At 40.8% G+C, this 22,763-nt stretch overlaps 1 protein-coding gene across 2 annotated transcripts; it reads right to left on the bottom strand.

Annotated features, from left to right (window-relative positions):
- Positions 1-789: 789 nt before the first annotated feature.
- TMEM242 (transmembrane protein 242) lies at positions 790-21,996 on the bottom strand. Of its 2 annotated transcripts, XM_044422173.1 has the most exons (4): positions 21,770-21,996; positions 19,288-19,388; positions 13,903-14,040; positions 790-2,365 (listed from the first exon to the last, which is right to left on the bottom strand). In XM_044422173.1, exons 1-4 carry the CDS (start codon positions 21,906-21,908, stop codon positions 2,267-2,269), a joined length of 477 nt encoding a protein of 158 aa, XP_044278108.1. In that variant the 5' UTR covers positions 21,909-21,996; the 3' UTR covers positions 790-2,266. The 2 variants fall into 2 exon arrangements, with proteins under 2 accessions (XP_044278108.1, XP_044278116.1); XM_044422181.1 differs by lacking the exon at positions 13,903-14,040.
- Between the last annotated feature and the right edge of the window lie 767 nt (positions 21,997-22,763).

Here is a 22,763-nt window from a genome sequence, read left to right as displayed (position 1 = left end):
AGTTCTGCCTATAAAATCTTAGCTTTACCCTTCTCCCTCACCTTTCTGCAGCTGGCTCCCTTTGAAAACACAGATGACCTCTGGAAAAGAACATCAATGTTCATCTCTGGTCTGAGGATTTCAGAATGGAGCTGCATATTACATTTAATTCTAGAGGGCCCTTAGAAACAGAAATGTCACCCTAAGGCTGAACCAGAAACAAGATTGGTGGCAGCAAGATTCTGATGGATGTTCTTAACTTTGTGGCATTTTTCTACTGAAAACAACATGTACACACAGATTCTTTTACCCTTCACAAACGAAAGAGATAAGAGAACCTGTACATTTTCTCTCCTGGGTACAGGGTATAGAATAGGGAAGGGAAATGGTTAAGCACCCCTTCTTCCTCCACGAACCCTGATTCACTTTGTATTGCAGACAGAGTACCCATATTAATTGAAATGCGTAACTATAAATAGTGCCATTCTCTCCTGGGTTGCTCTCTCAGTCTTCCAGATCAAGGTCCTTTTCAGTACAGATGCTACCATGGACTGGACCTAGGATCTTCATAACGCAAAATGTATTCTTTATCACTCATTTACTTCTATGAAGTATTATTAAGTTCTGCTACCACTGAAGCCTTCTATACTAAGCATGCATGCTGAGCTCTGGGGTGGAATGAGAACAATGGCACACTTGCATGTTAATAAATGGACCTGTTCTCTGTTTAATAAAAATAAATGCCATGTAGCAGTGTTACTCTACCAAGGAAATTATTTTACATGCATGGAGAAATAATTGGAAACAGCATTTTGCTTGGTGTTTATTTTCTTCTGCTTGATTCACAAAAGCTCTTCAGGAATGAAAATGGTTCCAACATACTTAATATTGCTGAATCTCTTGTAGTATTATTAGATAGACATGACCAGGAAAACAACTTGCTTTAATTATCAAAAACTATGAAATCGATTGCTTCCGAGATCACGAGTTTGTTTCTTTTTTGTGGGTGAAAAACATCTCCTTGGTTAATAAGGTGTTTACACTTCTTAATGTTCCAGGAGACAAATTAATTTCTCATAATGACAGCAAAGGAAGCAAAGTTGAAACTTATTATCATTTCCCATTCTTTCATAGCTGGGAACATTCCAGTGGTGCTCTACATAAGGTATTGAATTAGCTTTTAAATGCTTAAGACTATTAACTGAAGTAAAAACGGGGAGGAAACATCCACAAAAACAAAACAAAAACCCTTCTGTCAAATAAATTTTAACTGCTAAAATGATTTTTCCCCAGATGGCAATATTTAAATGGCATAAATTTAAAACAGCATTTTTAGATGTAGTTTTCAGATATCCATGGTGTTGACTCATATTTTCTCTTAGCTAAAATTCATCCATATACTTATTCGGGACTCTTTTAAAAAAGCTCTTCATGAAAAGAGAAACAACCCATATCTTCATTGCATTTCCATGAAATATTGCTCTGAGTTCGTTCCTTTAAAACAGGAACATAGTATATAGCCTTCCTGAATAAATCAAAATAAATAGCCTAGGATGATATACAGAGTGGAGTCCAACTAGCTTGCTTCTGATGATGGAAGGATTCAATTAATAGAATGAGGAAAGGTGCTCCCTTGAGCTATGTTCCACCAAAGACCTTAGATAAAGTATAAAAAATCCATCCATGAGCATCCTGCTCGTTTTTTTTTGGCCAACAGGCTAGTCAGAAAGGAACTGTGCCCGTCAAAGCTATCGTTTGCATCTCTTGTTACAGTGGATGAGTCTTTTAATTATGATGGTTTTTGCTAACCAGTGCTAAACTAGTAGGCTTTTGAGATGTTTGTTCTATTGCAGCATTTGTAGTCACCTTTTCAACACGGTTTACAGCACTGCATTGGAGAGAACAGGATGTGCAGTTACCCTAGGTGAACTAGTGAGTGGCAGCTTGAAAGTCTGATTTACACTCTCCTCCAAAACATAATTAGTGACAATTACTATATTAATGCTTATCACTGAGATCTGCCTCTTTGTTTTACAGAAACATGATGAGCTCCCTCCTTCATACAAGTCCTCATCCACATTTTAAGTCAATCCACTTTTATTATAGCTGCTACTACCACCTGAGGTAACAACCACAATTTTACCCTTTTTATTCTTGCCTGGGAAACTAAAGACACGTTGTGATTATGTATCTTCTCTTACATCCTGACTATTCTTGGGAGTGGGATGTTTCCACATATACTTGACTTCCGTCACTGTTCCAAGGTTGAGTCAAAGTCCATCCATATTCACTTGGATTTCATGATGTCTTCCCATTGGACAGGATGTGCTGCATTTTTAGGAATTGATGGAAACAGTGATTGAATTTTGCTCCGAAATTCAGTCATCTACAAGAAAGGTCAGAGAAATATGTTTAACACTACCACATCAAAGTTAGGGACATACTACATCTTCACTTAATCAAATAAATATTTTCTTTGAAGTACAGAAACAGAAATTCTGAAATACGGTTTTTCTCCTTATAGGTGTGTTATCTCTAAATATTTTATTTTCTCTCCTTAATCTTGAAGGACAAGATCATACAGAAACATATAACATCTTCTCTGAGGCTAACTATGGCAATGCTAACTAGGACTGCCCTTACAACCAGAATTCAAAATCAGAGTTTGCTAGAATTAATCATGATGAATATTAAAACAGATGCACTGCTACACCTTGGTTAAAGCAAACCATGAAACAGAAAAAATGTGCAAGAGGGAGTAATGCACACGTTCTTGACATACTCCCATTATCTTAACCATAATTACTATGTACAACTCTTATTTGCAGATAATTAGTTTCAAGCCGCAAAAATTCTTAGAGGCAGCAACTTAGTAGACAACAAGCTAAGGAATTTTTCTGGGTTACTGAATCTAAGCTGATCTGAGTTTAAGATCAGCTTAGATTCAATAACCTACAGTCTAAGTGCTGTATGGTGAGTTATCTGGAAACTTCATACACCTACAATTCTGTGATGGCAAAAATGTAGCATGTAAATATAAATAAAAAGCAAGGGATCCATTAGGAGATTGCAAAAAGGAACAGAAAACATTATTTCCTTGCAATACTAGCAACAAATGAGCATTTGTTTTATTTTGTGCCTTGACTAAATGAAGCCCATGTTTATGTTTCAAACATGCCAGGTGTATTATCCTTAAATAAAAGCATCAGGCAGCTACTTCTTACCTTAGCATGACAGAATTCATTATAACATTAGCCCTGTTCTGGCAATCACCTAAATGCATGAGAGCTTTAACTGCCTGGGAGAACAGGGCTGCATCCACTGGACCCACCAGCTGTGTACTCAGGCTTGCCATACTGAGCATCTCTGAAGGGGTGTTCTACTTGCATTTGCTTGGGCTCAAGTGGAACTCCCTGTACAGCTGTGGCCCTCCGTTTATCAGCATTACCAATTGTGTGAAGAGATCAACTTGTATTGAAAAGAAATGCAAGGAAAATGCTGCTTCAGGCATCTCTGTTCAACATGGGGTGGGGGCTGGAATGCCCAGGGATAAAACTATTCATTTATTTATTTACTGTTTTTTTATAAACCATTCTTTGCTGGGCACTCTCAGAATGTTGTACATCGATTAAAACAATTTAATACACAAGATCAGAACATATATACAATAATCATAACAATTTAAATATAATAAATCATAATGAACCAAGTAAATAACAACAACACAGTAACAACTGATAAAATAAGTTTAAAATCACGGCCTTCTATTCAGCAATTAAAATAATACGCAAATTAAAAGGTATTAACTAGGCACCAAAATGTATAAAGGATTGGTGCCAGGCCCACCTCCCTGGCAAAGTGATTGCATAATCAGGGTGCCACTGCCAACAAGGCCCTTCCCTACATGGCCATCTTCCTTATTTCTTTTAAGGGTGGCTCCTGGAGAAGAACCTCCATAGATGATCTTAGGATATGGGTAGGTGTATTTGGGAGGATCTCACTCATTTAAGCTGTCAGGCTAATGTCTGAACAAGGCTCCAGTCAGTACTGGCTCTAAACATTTTCGGTGGAGGGCACCCCGCACTGGCATCATCCCCACTGCCCATTTACTTTCTCACTTCTCTGGACCCAATCCACACAGCCACTTTAAAAAAGAGTGTGACATAAACAGAAACTGCTGTTGCTTCTCCTTGCTCTTATCCGTGCTCAAGCTAAAAGTATAGATTACACAGATTATTTTGGACACATTTGGCAATTTGAAACACTGTCCTAAACAACATGGCTGCATTGGGAGGCACAAAGACAAGTAACCTGTCCCTACAACATAAAATGCTCAGTGCTCATCAGATACAGATGCACACAGTTCCCTCCAAGCACTGAGATTGCTTCCAGATGGCTCCCCTGCAGCACTGGCTTCCCTCAATTTCATCCCCCAAGCTGGTTTATCGTTGCTTTCCCTAGCCCTGCACAGCACATGCTTCGCCTCCTGGCTGCTGCCAGCTTAAACAGGCAGAAGTAATAGGCCTCTCTTTCTCCCTCCACCTTTTTTTCTGGTGGGTGGGCACTGTGGAGAGAAATGCATCAGCCTGAAACCAGCTTGGGAATCCTCATTTCCCAAGAATGTCCCTGAGCCTACATAGCATAATAGAATTGGTGAACAACAAAGATGGCAGTGAATGGAGGCTCTCACTGTGCTTTGCAGGGATCTCAGCTGCCAGTCAGACTTTTTAAGCAGGAGGGGTAGGGAACATTGGTGCAGTCATCAATAAAGTTGTCTGGAGGCATCTTGGTGCCTGAAGGCACTATGTTGTCTACCCCTAAGGGAGACGAACCAACCAGGAGTGACAGCCAAGAGGAAAATCAGCAAAGCTAGGGGACTACTAGGGTTGACAATGGACCTTCTGAGTACTCTCCAGGTGGCCAACAATCCCAACTCCTGAACATACTGTTCCTTAGTATAAATTTCTAAGAATTACATCTAATATGTCCCGACACTTATCATCTCAGCACATCTTACTTGCGAAGGCAAGTCTTTAAAAAGAATTTCAGAACATAGCAGAACTTTTATTTTCACATTGCCTAAAGAAAAAGAAGTGCCTTTGGTGATTTTCTTGAGGAAAACACAGAATGCAACCATTCCATTTCAGACTGTCAGTTTTTTGGCCCCAAAAAGAATATTATCAACACTTAACTATGTCAAAACTTGAAACAATTAAGAGATCACAGTTATTTTCTCATCTTAACCTAAGGATCCTGCATCAGAAAGCAAAAATAAAGGGCTCTAAAAGCATATTTCATTATATGTATTGTACATTACTATTTAAATGTACAGCACTGACAAGATGTCACACAAAAAATGAGACTATGTCACTGCATAGCATCTCTGCATATGTTCAAGCTAATCTGAGTGGAGTAGGGAGAAAAAGAGTCTTATCTATTGGAATGGTAAGAGATTCTACAGTGGCCAACACAGATCTTAGTAAGTTTACTAGTCTTCTAATTTTTATTTATTCAGTTATTTCTTCAAAGCACATGCACATGGTGGGCATGGCATGAGCAGAGCCGGCTGGAGCTGGGGGTCAGACGAGATGGCCTGGGAGACCCCTTCTGAGTCATTATGTTTCTATTATGCCTCATCCATAGGGCTCAAAGAAAGTATTTAATTCTTTTCAAAAAACACAAAGATAACAGAAATCTAATAACAGAGGAATTAAAATTAATTTTAAAATTATTCCACATCTGTTTAACACAAGCTGTTGAATGGTATGCCTCAAGTAGGAAAGCTTTATAGCTCTTCTAGAAAGTTCTGAGGCTTGAACTTTTGTTAACTTCTAAGAAACGACATTCCACAATTATGGAGCAGCCACTGAGAATATGCCTCCATCTGCCTTTGTTGTCTGAACCTCACATGTAAAGATGGTACAGTCAAAAAGATGCCTTTAATTGACTTTAACATTTATGATGAAAGAGAAGGAGGCAGTTTTTCAAATATGGAAAAAGCCCAAGCCACACTGGACATTTTAAGCAAAAACAGAACTTTGAATTGTGCCTGGAAGATAAACCATCTGGGCAGCTTTGGCTAGTGGACAGTACAGAAATGTCACAAATATAATAATAATGACAACGAAGATGATGATGGCCCTCTGGCATGATGTGCCCCCATTTAATGCTTGTGACATTAAGTGCTTCCATTTTACTTTCTTGTGAAAAGAAACAAGATTCTTTGAACCAGAGTCCTGACTGGCAGTAAAAACAAGCTATGAGCTTCTTCTCTATTCTGCATAAGATCAGAGAGGGAGCTCTCTGCTAAAATTGGAAACCTTAGATTTGATTGAAAGCATTACAGGGAGATGCTGTTGATTCCAGTGCCCCACCCCAAACAATGTCAGATGCTATCTCTGTCACATCAATTATCAGAGCATGAAGAAAATATCAAGTTAACCTTATGAAACAGATTATCTTAGTATCCCAGGAGGAAAGCATTATTCTAGAAACTGCCCTAAATGTTAAATATTCAAGGATCAAACTAGAAATGATGGGGTAGTCATGCATAGCTTGCACACATATTTGCTTTATTTACATCTCATGAGGGGCTGGGGTGGTGGTCTTTTTAAACATATACACATGTGTGTGCATGCATAGGAGCGCAAAGGAAAAGAATACACTATGTCCTACCTTATCACACCTCACTGCTTTAACCACTTTTCTCCCTTTCTGGGTCAATTCTGATACTGCAGTTGGGCTAAAGGGAAACTGCTTTAAAAAGTAGTAGGATACGCTGAAGGGTGTGAAGCTTATGAAAAAAGTATTTAACAAGTTTGTGGAAGATAGGTCTATAAATGGCTGCTAGTCGTAACAGTATATATGGAACCTCCAGGCTCTAAAGCCATATACTGCATTTCATCTAGTTTTATGCAAAACTCTTCCTTGCTGAATCAAGTTCAAAAATTAGTGTATAAACAGAAACAGCATCAAAAGTAAAAATGGTTGGGCACTAGCCAAGGGCCTACACCCCAGCATGGACCTACAGACAAGTGCCCTAGCTGCTGCTCCTCTTTTTCATCATTGCAGTCTGTTTGTTTACAGGCCTCTTGCTCTGGCCTAGCCCATGGTGGTAGCAAGGAGGAGGAGCAAAAGATGCTTCCTTGCTGGCTGTCTACCTCTCAAGCAAGTGATAGCAATGATAAGAGGATGTGAGCAATAGCACCTGATGACAACAATAGTCAAAAGGTAGACTCTCTGACACACGTTTACACATAATGGCAGATTAAGTTGGCATGCATGCACCTATACTTAGTTGTTAGATTAACTCTAGGTTGTTTAACCCATAAACAACCCAACCTGTCCTGTCAGATGTCACAATAAGAACCTATACATGGGGCATGCATAAAATTAGAACAGTAGAGTTGGAAGGGGCCTATAAGGCCATTGAGACCACCCCATTGCTCTAAGTTAAAGCAGCCCTGACAGGTGGTAGTTTATGAAAACTGGAAATATTGTGTGCATTCTAGCAAATTGTGGGTTAATTTATTAATTTACCACCATGGTGTGCAACCTGGCCCAATAAGGACAGGATCACTGAAAGAGCTTTGTCCAGGGGTCCCCAGAAACATCAAGGCAGCACTGTTTATAAGCACACTTTTAATGCCCCATGGGAGAGAACTGACCCAGCTTCTCAAAATTGTGGTGTTGCCTTATGCACTATGTTTTCATTGTTGGGAGGTGCTCTGTTTTATTAAGTGGTGCAGGATATAAATATTTTAAATAAATACATTAAAAGTATTAGTTTCTATTTTAATTATACATGATAAAAGCACACCATGCCATCTTATTCTTGGCATTTTCAAAGGTTAACATATGTGCAAAACAAAGGGATTAGAAATTTTGTCATGATGATTATAAATTATAAGGTCACAGAATCCCTCCCCACACACTATTTTTCTTGGTGCACGTTCACCGGCTGTATGAGCAGTACTGGGAGAAGATATTTTTTTTAAAAAAAGAACACAAATATTTTATGACTCATCCTTGCTCTAAAATGAAAGATGGAATCTTTTTTTGTGAAGTGATAAAAACTGATTTATGAAGGACACCATGAACAGAGGAGCTTTTATTACCTAGTTCCCGTTGCTTGTTAATTGCCATGGATCACTACAAATTCTGAAAGCTTTGTTCTCACTTTAAAACATATATAAACACACAGAGTAGCAAATAGGCAAAATTATGTTTCCATAGCTTGCAAGTGTTTCAGTTGCAGTTTTAATTAAATATAAAGATACATTGCTTATTACTTCTGGCTAAAAATAAATTACCCACAATTTAGCTATAACTGCTGGAAAACATTTCCATATTTCTATTGAGTGGTTTTTCTGTTGACATAATGTAGCTATTATTGTTGTATGACAACCAGAATTAAAGCTGGCACAGAGGTTGTCATTGTTAGACACATGCCTTTAAAATAACTTATTTGTGAGGATACTTGCAATTAGCCTACAATTATTGTGGAGCGGGGAAAAATAGTTATTCCATCTGCTGACTCAAGGCACAAAAACTCTGGTGCAGTACTTCTTTCATTGCTTCCGTTCCAATAAAACATTAATTTTGCTGAACATAATGACCATATTCCAAATATTAGTAGATTAATAGTTCCAGAAAACCAAGGGCTTGCCAAAGTGTAAGCCAGACAGATTGGCAGTATGCCAGAAGAAAAACGGATCAGATTTTCTACAGTGTCTAATGCACAATCCTGATTCAAGTAACACTGCATCTCTTTAAACACTGATTTATTGAGCCTTGACTCTTTAAAAAGCAAACAGAAAAAGAGTATGCCAGTGTATCAGTGTAGAAAAGATGCAGCAACATTTCTATGCTGCATAATGAACTCTGCCTTTCCTACATTCTACACAGACATAAAAATCAATGCTAGAAAAGAGGCTAAGGTAGAAAGAGCTCAGAGATAGTCTAGGAGATTTGGCATATGTTGTGTAGTGACAAATGTAACTTTGCAAGTTGATGTACACACAGCAAATCCATCCAGCTCTTCAGCATATGTGCCTACATGCTATATGAGGCTGAAAATGTGCTCTCTGTGAACACATAGTGTAGTCTTATGAGTACATGTCACTAGATTTGCTTCTCTCAGTAAAAAACCCCCAAATGATCTGCAGTAATAAGTGAAAGAACTCTTGTTGACCTCTGAATTCAAGGCTAAAAGTTGATTGTCTCTCAGAAACACTTTCTCCAGTGCTGTGTTCATCACAGGAGACAGCATAGAGAAGAGCTGCAACTAAAGACAGTGAATACTGCCACTTGCTACAGCTTAGGGGCATATAGATTAGTGATGTCATGATGGTTCATGAAATTCACTTGTAGGTTTAGCTAAACGCAGGGCAACATGGAGACATCTTACTTAGCACTATACCTCTGTTTTCTCTGAAAACTAACACATTTTTTTAAAATTATACTAAATTTTATAACCAAGTTTTTCCACTGTACATGGAGATATCCATGTCTATTAACAGAAACATATAAAACTAAGTAATCAGCAATCCAGTAATTCAGTGTAAGTCAAAGCATCACATCAAGGCTAAAAATACCAACAGAGCCAGAACAAAGAATTATCATAATCTAAATAGTTTTCTCAAAAAGACCCCAAGGGTGTGGAATGGGCTTCCACGAGAGGTCACTGAGGCCCCATCAGTGCGGGTGTTCAAGGATAGGCTGGACATCCACATGGTGGGCATGTCGTGAGCGGAGCCGGCTGGTGCCGGGGTTAAACTAGATGGCCCGGGTGGCCCCTTCTGACTCGTTCTGTTTCTATGTTTCAAATGCTGACAGAAAAGAAACCAGTCTAGCCCCTCAGCGAGTATCCTACTTAAGGTGCTGCCATAGAAAAGGCCCTATTGTATATTCCCAACAAGTAGAACTAAGAAGCCAATGACAAGTATACAAAGCCCCCTTTAGTAGACTGCCAAAGGCAGACAGAATTGTTCAACATGGTGCTTCAAGCAGCTGAGTCTCAAATGCTTAAGGGCTCTACAGGTAACAGCCAGCAGCTTGCCAGAAATAGACAGGCAGCTGCTGAAGCTGACACAGTAAATGGATCAGATGATCCTAACAACTGGCACCAATCAAGATTTTTGATAAAGCTGATATTTCTGAAGGCCTCAAAAGAAGCCCCACATATAAAGAGTTATAGTAATTGTTGCATTGTTTTAATGGTTAAGACTGAATTCACCAGGAATTAATGCTCTTGGTATACCAGCTGAAGCTGAAATTCAGGCAGTACCTGAGCACTAGGTTCGGGAGCATCCCACATTCCTGACCTTTCACTGGGAATGCAACTACATTTAAAAGAGGCTGACATTGTAATGCTCAGCCAGCTGGCTTCCTGATCTGCAGCACCTCTTTGTTTACCCCTGTCAATTTATTTAATTTACTTATTATTAGTTATTATGTTTATTAATCTTACTGATGTTAGTGTTGTTACTGTTTTATTGTATTGTTTTTATTGTGGTTCTGACTGTATGTAAGCCACCCAGAGAGCCTATGGCTAATCAGGTGGCATATAAATCAAATAAATAAATCTCATCTGCTGGGAATAGGTTAAACACCCATTCCCCCACCACTTACATTTCTCTGCTCTATGATTCCTTTTTGCAAGTAGATTTCCTTTTAAAAAAAGATAACAGACTCATTATTTGCCTTATGCATTACTGTGTAGTTAGTTACTTAACGTGTTTAGAATCTGGTTGCTGGAAGCACAAGCAGCTTCCCATTAACATAATGCTTTTAAAAGGAAGGCATTATGGGAAGGGAAAAATTTATCATTTCAAAATAAAGTAGAAAAATGTATGTCTGAGTTGCCATGTAAAAATGGGTGCAGCTTGACTCATTTCCTCTCCTGCCAGTAGATGTAGCTATGATGCAATGAAGGACTCACAAAGAGGTCTTCTCCAATTGCATCTGTAGATGGCACTCCTTTGAAAAGTGTTCCCCCATCATTCCCTTGTCTTTACTCTGCCATCGAGGCAATATTTCTCTTGCTAAAAGTAAGATCATTTACAATAAAATATACTTAATGGTAACAGAATATTGTTTGCTGTTATAGCAAGTCCTCTGAAGGTACAAAATTCCAGAGCACCTAGGGACAGCTTACTCAATCCTGGAGTTTGCATAAGTAGCAACATTTCTGACAAGCATGGATGGGGGTGGGAGAGAATGGTCTGCCTTTTTTTCTCCCTCATTGCTTTTTGAATCTAGGCATTTTAAACATTCGCTACTGTAGCAGTACATGGGTAACTCAGGGTGTTAGCCATTCAAAACAACTTACACATGGTGAACATAACTGGCTAGCTAACTTGCTGTTTACCACTAAACTCAGGGTTGTTTTAACATATATAACCCTGGCAATCCAAAAGTGGAAGCACTTCAGTCTACTTATCCAATTCTGGGAACTGACAAACACAGGGTGCAATGGGCAGCAGCTCCACAGGCTGAATGGGCAAGCATTCAGAAGTAAATGAGACCTTGGCCTTCCCAGGCACTTCTCAAGATTCCACAGCTGGGCACTGTGAACTTGGTTATTCGGTTTTATATTACACGGTTCATGCAAATTGCATGTATAGATAAAAAGATCTCTAGATACAGCCAGGGACAAGTGTATGCAACCTTCTATTTGAACATTCATGTCTCCATCTTTGCAGCAGAATAGCTCACTCCTCCAAGGCAGAGACTGGCTTCCAGGACTTCTTCTGTCATCACATTTTCTAACCCAAAAGATGCAGCACCAAATGTGTGATGACATGATTAATTCCTGTTTGTGTCTGTTTGGGTCTATAATGAAGCTCTATAAAGTCAGCTGGCTGTTTGAAAAATGTGGGTTACTGATCTTGAGAGACAGATTTTCCCTCTTCTCTGGAATATTATTTTTCCTGTAGGGAAGAATCCAATGGTGTTGCAGCACTAGAACTACTGACATTGTGCCGTCAAAACCAAGACTTCCACAATGTCAATAGCACTTCTCAGCTCAGTGGCTAGCAAGTGCATTGCATAACCATCAATTTACACTAGTGCAACTTCAGTAAGTGTTGCTTGCTTGTGGATTTCAACTTGATGTCTTTGCTGTTCCAAAGGCACGCCCTAAAACACAGTCCCTGCATTCATGCAGAACAAGAAACAAGATTTCTTCTGAGTGGCTGACACCACAGTGTCTAGAGGGCCACAGAATTTTTCAGAGTCTCAGCTCCTATGTTGGAACTGACACCTCAAAGAAAGTGATTAGACAGTGGCAGGGAAGGGAAGAGACCAGTGCTACCAAGAAATATGGTATCTTGATGGCACTCTGTCTAGCCTGCTTCCCCCCACTCTAAAGCACCACATTTACATAGCCAAAACTGGCTGTCTAGCTGCTCTGCAGAATGGAAAGTGCATGTTGCTGTGCTCCTCCTGCCCTCCACAGGTTACCTGTAATCGAGTTCAGAGTGCTACAGGCATCCAACTGAACTGGACCCTAAATTAACGAATAACTCTGCAGTAAGAGTGTCCAACTCTGGGGCAAACCACTTGTGGTTTGACTGTGAAGGGTGCACTGCTTCATCCTGAACATGTCTGCAGAAGCAGGATCAGGCCTGTAGGTACTTGTAAGGGTCGCAGCCTCTGCAATCATGTGACACACTTGGGAGCTCTAGAAGGTTCTATAAAAGACTTTCCTCTGTTGCTCAGCTTGGCCACAACAACAAAAGCCTTTATGATAGATGTACTGTGCTCCTGATCCTACATCATCTTGCTTTCCCCTTGACCCTGCCTCAACTCCTGCCTGCTTCTAACTCTACCCTTGCTTCTGGTCTGACCTCACCTTGCCAGGTATCTGATCCTTGCCTTTGCTTCTGTTATCACTCATTGTCACTATCTGAGCCTTGCTGACTCCTGCCTTGCCTTCCCCTCTAGACCTACAGTGTCTTGTTGTTCCCTTGTCTGTTCTTGACGTTGCCTTAATTTTGCACCTCTCATGCCTTGTTGGTATGTGATCCTTACCTGCTCCTTATCTTGCCTGCAGTCCTGCCATGCCTTATTGGTATCTGACCTTGCCCATTCATGGTTCCAGCCATACATACCAGCCACCTATGTCCTAGAACAGACAAAGGGACAGCCTAGTGTTGTAGCAGAAACCAGTTTTAGCTTGTAGCTCCCAAACAAGTTGTGAGTCGATTTCAAACCATGGCCTTAAACTGTAACTTCTTAGAAGAGCAACAAACCAGGAGCTCCAGTCTGGACTGCTAAGCTCTCTCTTGCTGGTAGCTCCTCATTAAGAATGGGCAAGTAGCCAGTTAAGTCTGGACAATATGCACCAAAATGTTTGCTTGTGAACAAGCTAGGATTCTCTGGAAGTTTGCCTTATTGTTTTGTACAAATGTAAGCACTGAATGTCTTGGCCAGTGAAGATGTTGTCCTGAAAAAGTTATGGAAGCCTGACTCACTATACAACTCCCTAACCTCATGCTTTTATCAAGATATCCACTAGGATATAGTCCAAAATAGCACCTTCAAAACAAAACCTAAGAACATGCAACTAGACTTGCTTACACTGATTTCCTGTTATCACTGTCCCTTGCATTCCTTCCCTACTTCTGTTTGTTGTTGCTGCCTCTTTCTTCCCTTCATTTTACTGTCTCTCACACTAATATAAGTCCATTTATTTATTTATTGTTCCCAATAATCCCAAACAGGTCTTTCAATAATCTAATCAATTAATCTATAATAATGCAGAGTGTAACCTCCTAAGAATAAAGAGGTGACTTTTCTTAAGTTACGCTATAAAGCATCATGTACACACATGCTGTGTAAGTAAATGATAAAATATGAAAGCTTATGAATTTTCTGGAATGTCTAAAGCATAATAATCTGCAAAGTGATGGTACTTACACTGTGAACACCCAAAGCTTTCCAAACAGCAAAACTGATCAGGCCCACTCCACACCAGGCATAAAGTGAGCCCCATCCTAAGGCACGTAATGCAAGAGATGCACCACTCTCTGGCAGAGCAGCTGTGGCAGTGACACCCTAGAAGTTTTGTGGGAGAGGAAGAAAAACCAATTATCCGTATGTACACACCTACACACTTTCAGGAGGGAAGGGAAAAATCAACTTGTCAACAATATCCTTTTTGTATTACATGACTTGTAAAACACCCCTTCAGTGCAATCCTATTCATGATTTCTCACAAGTTAGCTCCACTGAAATTAATGAGGCTTACTCTCAATTAAGTGGGCAGAGGATTGCAACCTTGGTTTTCAAATGTTCATATCCTTATCAAGACTGGTGCTCCTGTCGAGGCTCTGGTCGAACTGTGGAACGGAGAGATGACCAGGGCCGTGGACACGATTGCTCCCAAGCGTCCTCTCCCACCGGGCAGAGTCCGCTCTTCCCCTTGGTATACACCTGAATTGCGGGCGATGAAGCGGGTTGGGAGACAACTGGAGCGTAGGTGGAGGAAATCACGGGATGAATCTGACCGAACACACTTGAGAGCCCACTATCGGGCTTATGCTGTGGCGGTGAAGGCGGTGAAAAAGTTTTTTTCCACTTCCATTGCCTCCTCACAATGCCGTCCGGCGGAGCTTTTTCGAGTGGTACAAGGCCTGGTTCGCCCGGGTCCTAAGGAAGATCCGATGCCACCCTCAAAGGCCCGCTGTGACGACTTTGCCAGGCATTTCAGGGAGAAAATCACTCAGATTCGTCATGAGCTGGACTCCACTAATGAATCAGAGGTCTCTGGGGAGACGCCAATGCTACCGTCTGGTCCAAAATTGTTGGAGGAATTTCAATTATTGCGGCCCGATGATGTGGACAAGGTACTTGGACGAGTACGTCCCACCACTTGCCTATTGGATCCTTGCCCGTCTTGGTTAATAAATAACTCCAAGCACGGGATTGGGACCTGGATCTTGGAAGTGGTTAACGCTTCTCTGAAGGAGGGTCGAGTGCCTGCCCCTTTAAAGGAGGCGGTAATACGACCAGTCCTGAAGAAAGCGTCACTGGATCCAGAGATGGCCACTAACTATAGACCTGTGGCCAACATCCCGTTTCTGGGCAAGGTGTTGGAGCGAGTGGTGGCGGGACAACTCCAAGCACTCTTGGATGAAACTGATTAGCTGGATCCTTTTCAGTCTGGCTTCAGACCTGGGTACAGTACTGAATCTGCCTTAGTCGCCCTGTACGATGACCTGTGCAGGGAGAAGGACAGGGGGAGTGCATCCCTGTTGGTTCTTCTGGACCTCTTGGCAGCTTTCGATACCATCGACCATGGTATCCTTCTGGATAGGCTAGCAGGATTGGGGGTTGGAGGCACTGCTTTGCAATGGTTCCGCTCCTATCTCAACGGTCGATTCCAGAAGGTAGTGCTGGGGGACCATGTCTCTGCGTCATGGCAGCTATGCCATGGAGTACCACAGGGCTCCATTCTATCCCCTCTGCTATTTAACTTCTATATGAAACTGCTGGGAGAGGTCATCAGGAGGTGTGGGCTGCGGAATCATCAGTACGCTGATGATACCCAGCTCTACCTCTCGTTTTCCACAAATCCAGGTGAGGCAGTGGCTGTGCTGAACCGATGCTTGGCCGAGGTAATGGAATGGATGAGGGCCAATAAACTGAAACTCAACCCAGACAAGACGGAGGTCCTGTTGGTTGGCGGATCGGGCTTCGGAGAGGGTGGATTTGACCTGGTCCTGAATGGTGCAACACTCCCTCTTAGGGATAAGGTCCGCAGCTTAGGAGTACTCCTCGACCCGGAGCTTTCTTTGGAAACTCAGGTGACAGCGGTGGCGAGGAGCGCCTTCCTTCAGCTTCGGCTGATTAATCAGCTGCGCCCCTACCTGGAGTTCGACTGCCTGGCGACGGTGACACACGCGCTGGTGACTTCCCGCCTAGACTTCTGTAACGTGCTTTACGTGGGGCTTCCCCTGAAGACGGTCCGAACACTTCAATTGGTGCAAAATAGAGCTGCCAGGTTGCTGACAGGGACGGGGCGTTATGCTCACATGACTCCAGTCCTCCGTCAGCTTCACTGGCTGCCCATTGAAGCCCGGGCCCAATTCAAGGTGTTGATTATGACCTATAAAGCCCTAAACGGCTTGGGTATGGGCTACCTGAACGAGCGCTTACGTCCGTATATGCCCAACCGCCCTTTGAGATCTGCGGGAGAGTCTCTTCTCCGGGAACCCTCCATGAAAGAAATTAGGAGAGTAAGCACTCAGAGGAGGGCTTTCTCTGCGGTGGCGCCCAACCTATGGAATTCACTCCCCAAAGAGGTCCGCCTGGCACCGTCGTTACTGGTTTTTCGGCGCCAGGTAAAGACCTTTTTATTTAAACATCTTTTAATTGTTAAAATATATGATCTGGCCAGGGCAACTTCTTCTTCCTTCTTTTCTCCTCCTATATTATTTATTTACTTATTTTATACTGATAATTTTAATTTTATATTATTATGTTTGTAACTCAATGTATTTTTTGTATTTTTGTATTTAATGGTAATTTATTATGTGCTATTGTATTTCAATGTATTTTATTGTGTTGTAAGCCGCCCCGAGGCTTCGGCAAGGGGCGGCATAGAAATGTTATAATCATCATCATCATCATCAGAAGAAGAAGAATGCTTATAAGAGAGAAGCTCTAATCACTCTTTTGGCCTTGGCTATTATAAAGTACCTACTGAAAAAAACCAAGCCTCCACCACCATAAGTGCATGCCTGTAAATTATGCCATGTGCACATACTATAAACTAGTTAGCTTTCTTTGAAGAAGACCTGATCAATTTTAGTTCTGTTAGAGTGGTAGGAACTTGCCACAGATCATACTGTCACTAAGATTACACTACCCAGAATTCCTTGAAGTAGGAACCGTACTTAAATGGTTTAAATTTGTGTTGATTGATGTGATTGAAGAACACTTTTTAAAAGTATAGGTGTATGATTGTGAAAGTTTTTGTGCTGAGCAGCTTCTTTTTCAGCACTTAGCAGCTGCACCAGACTTTTCAGTACTGTTTCAAACAATCTCAGCTTTTAAAATGTTGTTTAAAAGTACCACTAAGGGGAATGGACAAGGTATTACAAATCACCTGACTAGATTGATGTCACCTCTATTATGCTCACATTATATTTAAACTTCTAAATATAATGATGAGCTTCTATATAGATGATGAGAGCAGGATCATTCCACTCTCCCTACTCTGGAAGACTACTTTTTTCTCTTCCCTTTTCATTCCTTTATCCTTATGAGTCATGTCCTTTTAGGTTGGAAGCCTGTGTGCTGGAACTGTCTTGTTTCTCTGCTTGGATGTAAAAGGTTCTAGGAGACCTTTTCACTGAAAAGCGGGATTAATCTAAATGGATGTCTCCTTCTGTAGTGTCTGCTTGGACCCTTAAGTCATCTTCAGGGCTTCTCTGCCAGGTACTTCTGCCAAAGGATGCTGTATGGGTGATCACAAGAAAGAAGACTTTCTCAGTAGTGGCACCCCACTTAGAGAACAAACTCTGCAGAAGTTTGGCTGGCAGCAATATTGTTATTTTTACAAGACAGACAGACAGACAGACAGACAGAACCAGACAAAGACCTTTCTTGTCTTCCAGATTCTTTTCTGGTGCTAGCCTATCATGGCATTTTTACCGATTAATGTTTGTTCTTTAAAATATTTATTTTGCATTTTATATTTTAACTGGTTGTAGTCCATTAGAACATTAATTATTGGTTGGATTAAATAATGAACTTTATAATCTTCTTATAAGTCTCCCATGAATTTTCCTCTCAGTTGTAAAAAGTCCACAGAGAATTTTGATTTGTAAAATAATGCAACATAATTCTACATATTATGAAAAAGATATTTACGAGTAGTATCTTTGTGGAAAAATGTTGAACAGATTAAATCTTTGAAAAAGCAATAACAAAAGACACAATAATGTGGTCTATGACTTAACTTCTTGAGGGTATAAAATGCTCAAACTGGGTTTACAGAAAAATGGTCATCTGATACATGCAATGCTACTTAGACCCTCAAGACAACTGCTGAACAAATAGCTTTTTAAAAAAAGCAAAACAAGTTGGAGTTTCCCCAGTACTTTGGCACAGAAGAAAAGGTCTCATTGATAAAGGGGAGTGGAAGAGTCACTATTTTAAGATAAGTTATTTGAGTCACATGTGTATGACTTACTTTACATGGCAGGCTTTCTTTTATGATCTTACCACATTTTTGTGTTTTTTAATAACAAAAGCAAAAGAAAATTCTGAACACAAAATCTAATCTGGAATCCAACAACAAAAATACTCCATGTGACTTGGCAGCATTTAAGATTTTCAATAGTTTGTTTTTATCTTGCCAAACTGGTGGCATGTAGCATTTCATTGGCATAGATCTGGGGGGAAATAAATATATTTATATTAGTAACCATCTTGAAGTTGATAATCTAGGCTAAGAATTCCTTTATATCCAATGATCCTCAACAATTTTAAGAGAAGTACTCTTAGGTTTAAAAACTTCAGTTTTGCCTCCCTCAACCTGGTACCCTCCAGGTGATATACGGGATTGCACTATTTACAATTAAAAATGATCAAAAACAAATGTAATGCAGGAGTTATTGTTTGTTTCACTACGCATAACGTCAGAATTCCACTATATCTTTCATTTCTGAACTCAGCACAATGGCTTGTTTGTGGCTTGTTGGAAAGGGCTTCTGAACTGCCTGGCAAAAATAGTGAAAAACCTGATTGGTCCTTGTGATCTCATTAGCAATATCCTCTCTCTAGTATGTTTTTAACTGGCACTAGCTAACTTACTCCTCCATTTCATTGAATCTCTAGGCAGCAGCTTTTTTCCACCACTGAGGAGATCTGCAAAATTTAATATTATTTTTCCCCATCTAGGGGAGCTTTATATTGAACATATTTTCCCATCTTCTGAGAGATTTCCACAAATGTACTTTTATTTCAAATTTTATTTAAAGATTTTCTTACTATCTATATTCAGATTTAATTTTAAACTTGGTTATTTTAAAAGGGAAGCACTTATCATATTTAGGCTTCTTAATTAAGACCCAATTGGATTTTTAAATTAAAAAACATACACATCACATTAATTTCAATCTTTCTTGGCCTCAGCTGTATTTTGCAATTATAATCATGTGATTTCATTTAAAGAAAAATATTGCCTCTTCTCTCCAATGGATGTTCCCTTAACAGGAACCTGGCAGAAACACCATTATGAAGCTAAAATCTATAAAGCTACCAAAGATGAAGAGAGAATCAAAATAAACAAACCTTATTGAACCAATTGGGGTTCTTCTTTTTAGCCATGGCGAGTGTTGTACCAAAACCTCCTAGCATCCCTGCAGCAGCAATTGTAGCAAGAAAAATCCCACCTGCCAAAAGAATGAAAATAAGACTAAGATAATCAGACCCACTCCCTTTACCCTAGGATAAAAATAAGTGAATCACTTTTAAACTGCCTATTTGAAATAAGGACTATCAGTGCTTCTCAGCAAAAAAAAAAGTATCAAAATATCTGATAAACTGTCAAAATATGGTGGATTACAACTCCTTACGTTCACAGTGGGACCTTATTATTCTATAAATTGTATCAGAAGCCGTCCAAGGAATAAATACTGACCACAGAGTTATAAACTTGCAAAGAGACTTGAGCCTCTCTGTGTCACAGCCATCCAGGTAACTGGATGCATTCAAGTGCTTCAGGTATAGTTATTCAAATGGTCCCCCGCCCCCCATGACATGCACTCCCGTTTTTTACATGAAAGATTGTCACAAAGGCCAGAATCTCTTCTTGATCATCTCTGAGTACAGGACCTGGAATTATGGACTCAAGTTACAGCAAGCCAGGTGACCATTTGAACATCAGGAAGAACTTCCTGACTGTTAGAGCAGTACAAGAATGGAACAAATTACCTAGGGAGGTGATGGGCTGCACCACACTCAAAGCATTCAGGATGCAGCTGGACATCCATGTGAGAGGGATGGTTTGACTTGGGAGTACTTCTCTTAGCAGTGAATTGAACCTGATGGCCCTTGATCTCTTCCAACTCTACAATTCTATGATTCTAATTCCAGTTTTGTCCTGCTTGTGTCTGGGAGACCCACACTTCTAAATTTTTAGGGTCCATCAGCATGGCTCTTATTTAGAGCATAATCCTATGTACATGTAGATATCACTAAAACCTACAGTTCTCAGAACCATAATGGATAAGGGAATGCTGGGAGCTGTGGGATTTTTTGCGGTCTAAACATGTCTAGGACTGCACCCTTAACTAATTTAGGGTGCAATCCTATGAATATTTGGGCAGAAAACAGTACTACAACTCTCAGCATGACCCAGCCATTTTTTTGTCTAATTATGCATAACATAGTTTCCTAAAAGTATGTTCCTGTGAGGATGCCCAGAATCCCCCGAATTTAGAGAAATCGCATGGAGAGCAGGAGTCACAGAAGTAATCTCTACCTCCCAGTCCTTGCAATCTGCATTTCTGCTTTTTCACTTGTCATGCTAAAACATCTTGAAGGAGAGCAAAGGTGGCTGAAGTGGATGTAGGATACCATCCCAGATTCCCCTCTTCTCCCTTTTTTATCCCCCCAGGTCACTTTACTAACCTCAGAGAGCAATTATGTTTCTTCCCACACCAGTGGGGAGGAGGAGAGGGAGGGGGCAGAGTTCCAAAGCTGGACAATGAAGAAAGTGACAGGAAGAAAAGGGATGCATTTGAAATATGGTGCTGGAAGAGTGCTTTGCTAATATGCTTGACTGACAGAAAGATGAACAATAAGTCGTAGACCAAATCAAGCCAGAGCTTTCCCTGGAAGCAAAACTGATGAAGCTGTCATACCTCGGGCACATTATGAAAAGCCAACTCATTGGAGAATATCATAATACTAGGGAAAATTAAAGGCAGAAAAGGAGGAGGAAAACCAGCTATGAGATGGATCAATTCCATAAAGGAAGCCACAGCCCTGAGTTTTCAAGAGCTGAGCACAGCCATCAAGGACAGCACATTTTGGAGGACATTCATTCATAGGGCTGCCATAAATCAGAGACAACTTGGCAGTCCATAACAACATCATCAGATCACAATCTCTGACCTTGGGGCTGGAAATCCAACAAATCCTATGGCCCTTCAAACAATATCTGGGGACCACATAATCTCAGTTCCTAAATTAATAAACTGAAATATATATGTCAGCCCTATGTAAAGGCATAAGCTGCCACAAAGAACATGGAAGCACCACAGCTTCATTCTTAACACAGAATGTCATGCTTCTCATAAGTAAATGCACAATGCTCCCTTCCTGCAAATACTTCACCAGTACAAATCACCTAGATTTACTTCCCTTTACACTTCCCTTTCCTGTTTTATTTTTATTGGGGCTTAGCCTCCCAGTCCATGCCCTGAACCCCTGGTTCCACTTTAAGGCTGAGCTCTGGAAATAATAGTTGCCACATTAATTTTTTTAAAAAATATTTCTTACTTTTTATTAATTAATTTTATTATTACTTTTATTTATTAAACTCAATTACTTTGGCCACCTAATGAGAAGGCTACTTTACCTTATCACTATGGTACAACCCCAACTGGGACTCCTTCCCGCGCGCGAATTTGGGGTGAAGCGCAAGGCTTCCGAAACAGGGGAGGAGCACTGCATCCCCTAAAACTCGAGCCCCGAACCCTCCCTCGTTCTCCTGTATTTAGGAATTAGTTCCTGACGCCTCCCGCGAAGTGAGGACACGACTCTTAACCTTCAATAAAAAGCGGTCGCTGCACATCTTCAGTTTGGACCAGAACGGGGTTCGAGGTCCCCGAAAGCTGAGGTGCGCCTGCCAGGACTCTCTTCTGAGCGGGATCCCACTTGTCCTCCTCTGGAAGAGCCTGCCCCATGCTTATCCTCAAATGCGGATCGGGGAGAGAGTCCCCATTCTTCGCCACCACCCGGATGGAGATGCAGCTGAGGGTGGACTCGCTCCTTTTACTGCCGGGATCAGCAGCGGAAGCAAGCAGGACGAGTGGCCCTTCGGGGCAAGGAAAGTTCGGAGGGGTTTTTTCCCTCTTTGCGCATGTTTTGAGACAGGGCTTATCGAGTTCAGCCCCGGGACCCTTTTTTTAGTTACTCGTGCGGGCTTATTAATGATTTAGGAATAAACCCCAATGAAATCAATGCGTCTGACCCTCCGAGTAACTCTGTGGAACAATAATAACCCTGGGTACAAGTAAATCCTACAACTCCCAGCATTCCTTAGTGACCACACTTGCTGCTGGGAGTTGTAGGACATTTTTTCTGTCTAAACATGCGTAGGAAACTTCATTGTTACTAGTTCACGATATGCCTCCTTGACGTTCCCCCCTTCACCTGCTGGAAAGTGGACCTCCACCACTGTAGGATGCACTGTATAACTATTCCTGTTTGAAGAGGAATAATGTGCAGAACTAAAGAAAGACAGCACAAACACCAATATCACACTGTGCCATTATTTATACTTATGAATCCAAGTTGGCCACAATTCTGACATGAGACATACCTGCAGATTTGTGTGCTGCTAGGCAGCATGAGCTTGAGCAAAAAGCCATAACATAAAGTGCTAAAAAATCATTTCCTGGTCACATCACATCCTCTTAACCAGTTTATGGAAGTCTGCCAAATTCTAAGCAGACTTGAGTTTTTTTTTGAAGTAATATCAAAATCCATAAATCAAACATTAAGTAATCATAAAAGCAGTATCTTTGAGTAACACTTGT

This window comes from Varanus komodoensis, unplaced genomic scaffold (assembly GCF_004798865.1).
Source record: "Varanus komodoensis strain SLA01 unplaced genomic scaffold, ASM479886v1 scaffold1, whole genome shotgun sequence".
Lineage (NCBI taxonomy): Eukaryota > Metazoa > Chordata > Lepidosauria > Squamata > Varanidae > Varanus > Varanus komodoensis.
Note: the sequence above shows the minus strand (reverse complement) of the source record. Positions and strands in the feature narration are given on the sequence as shown.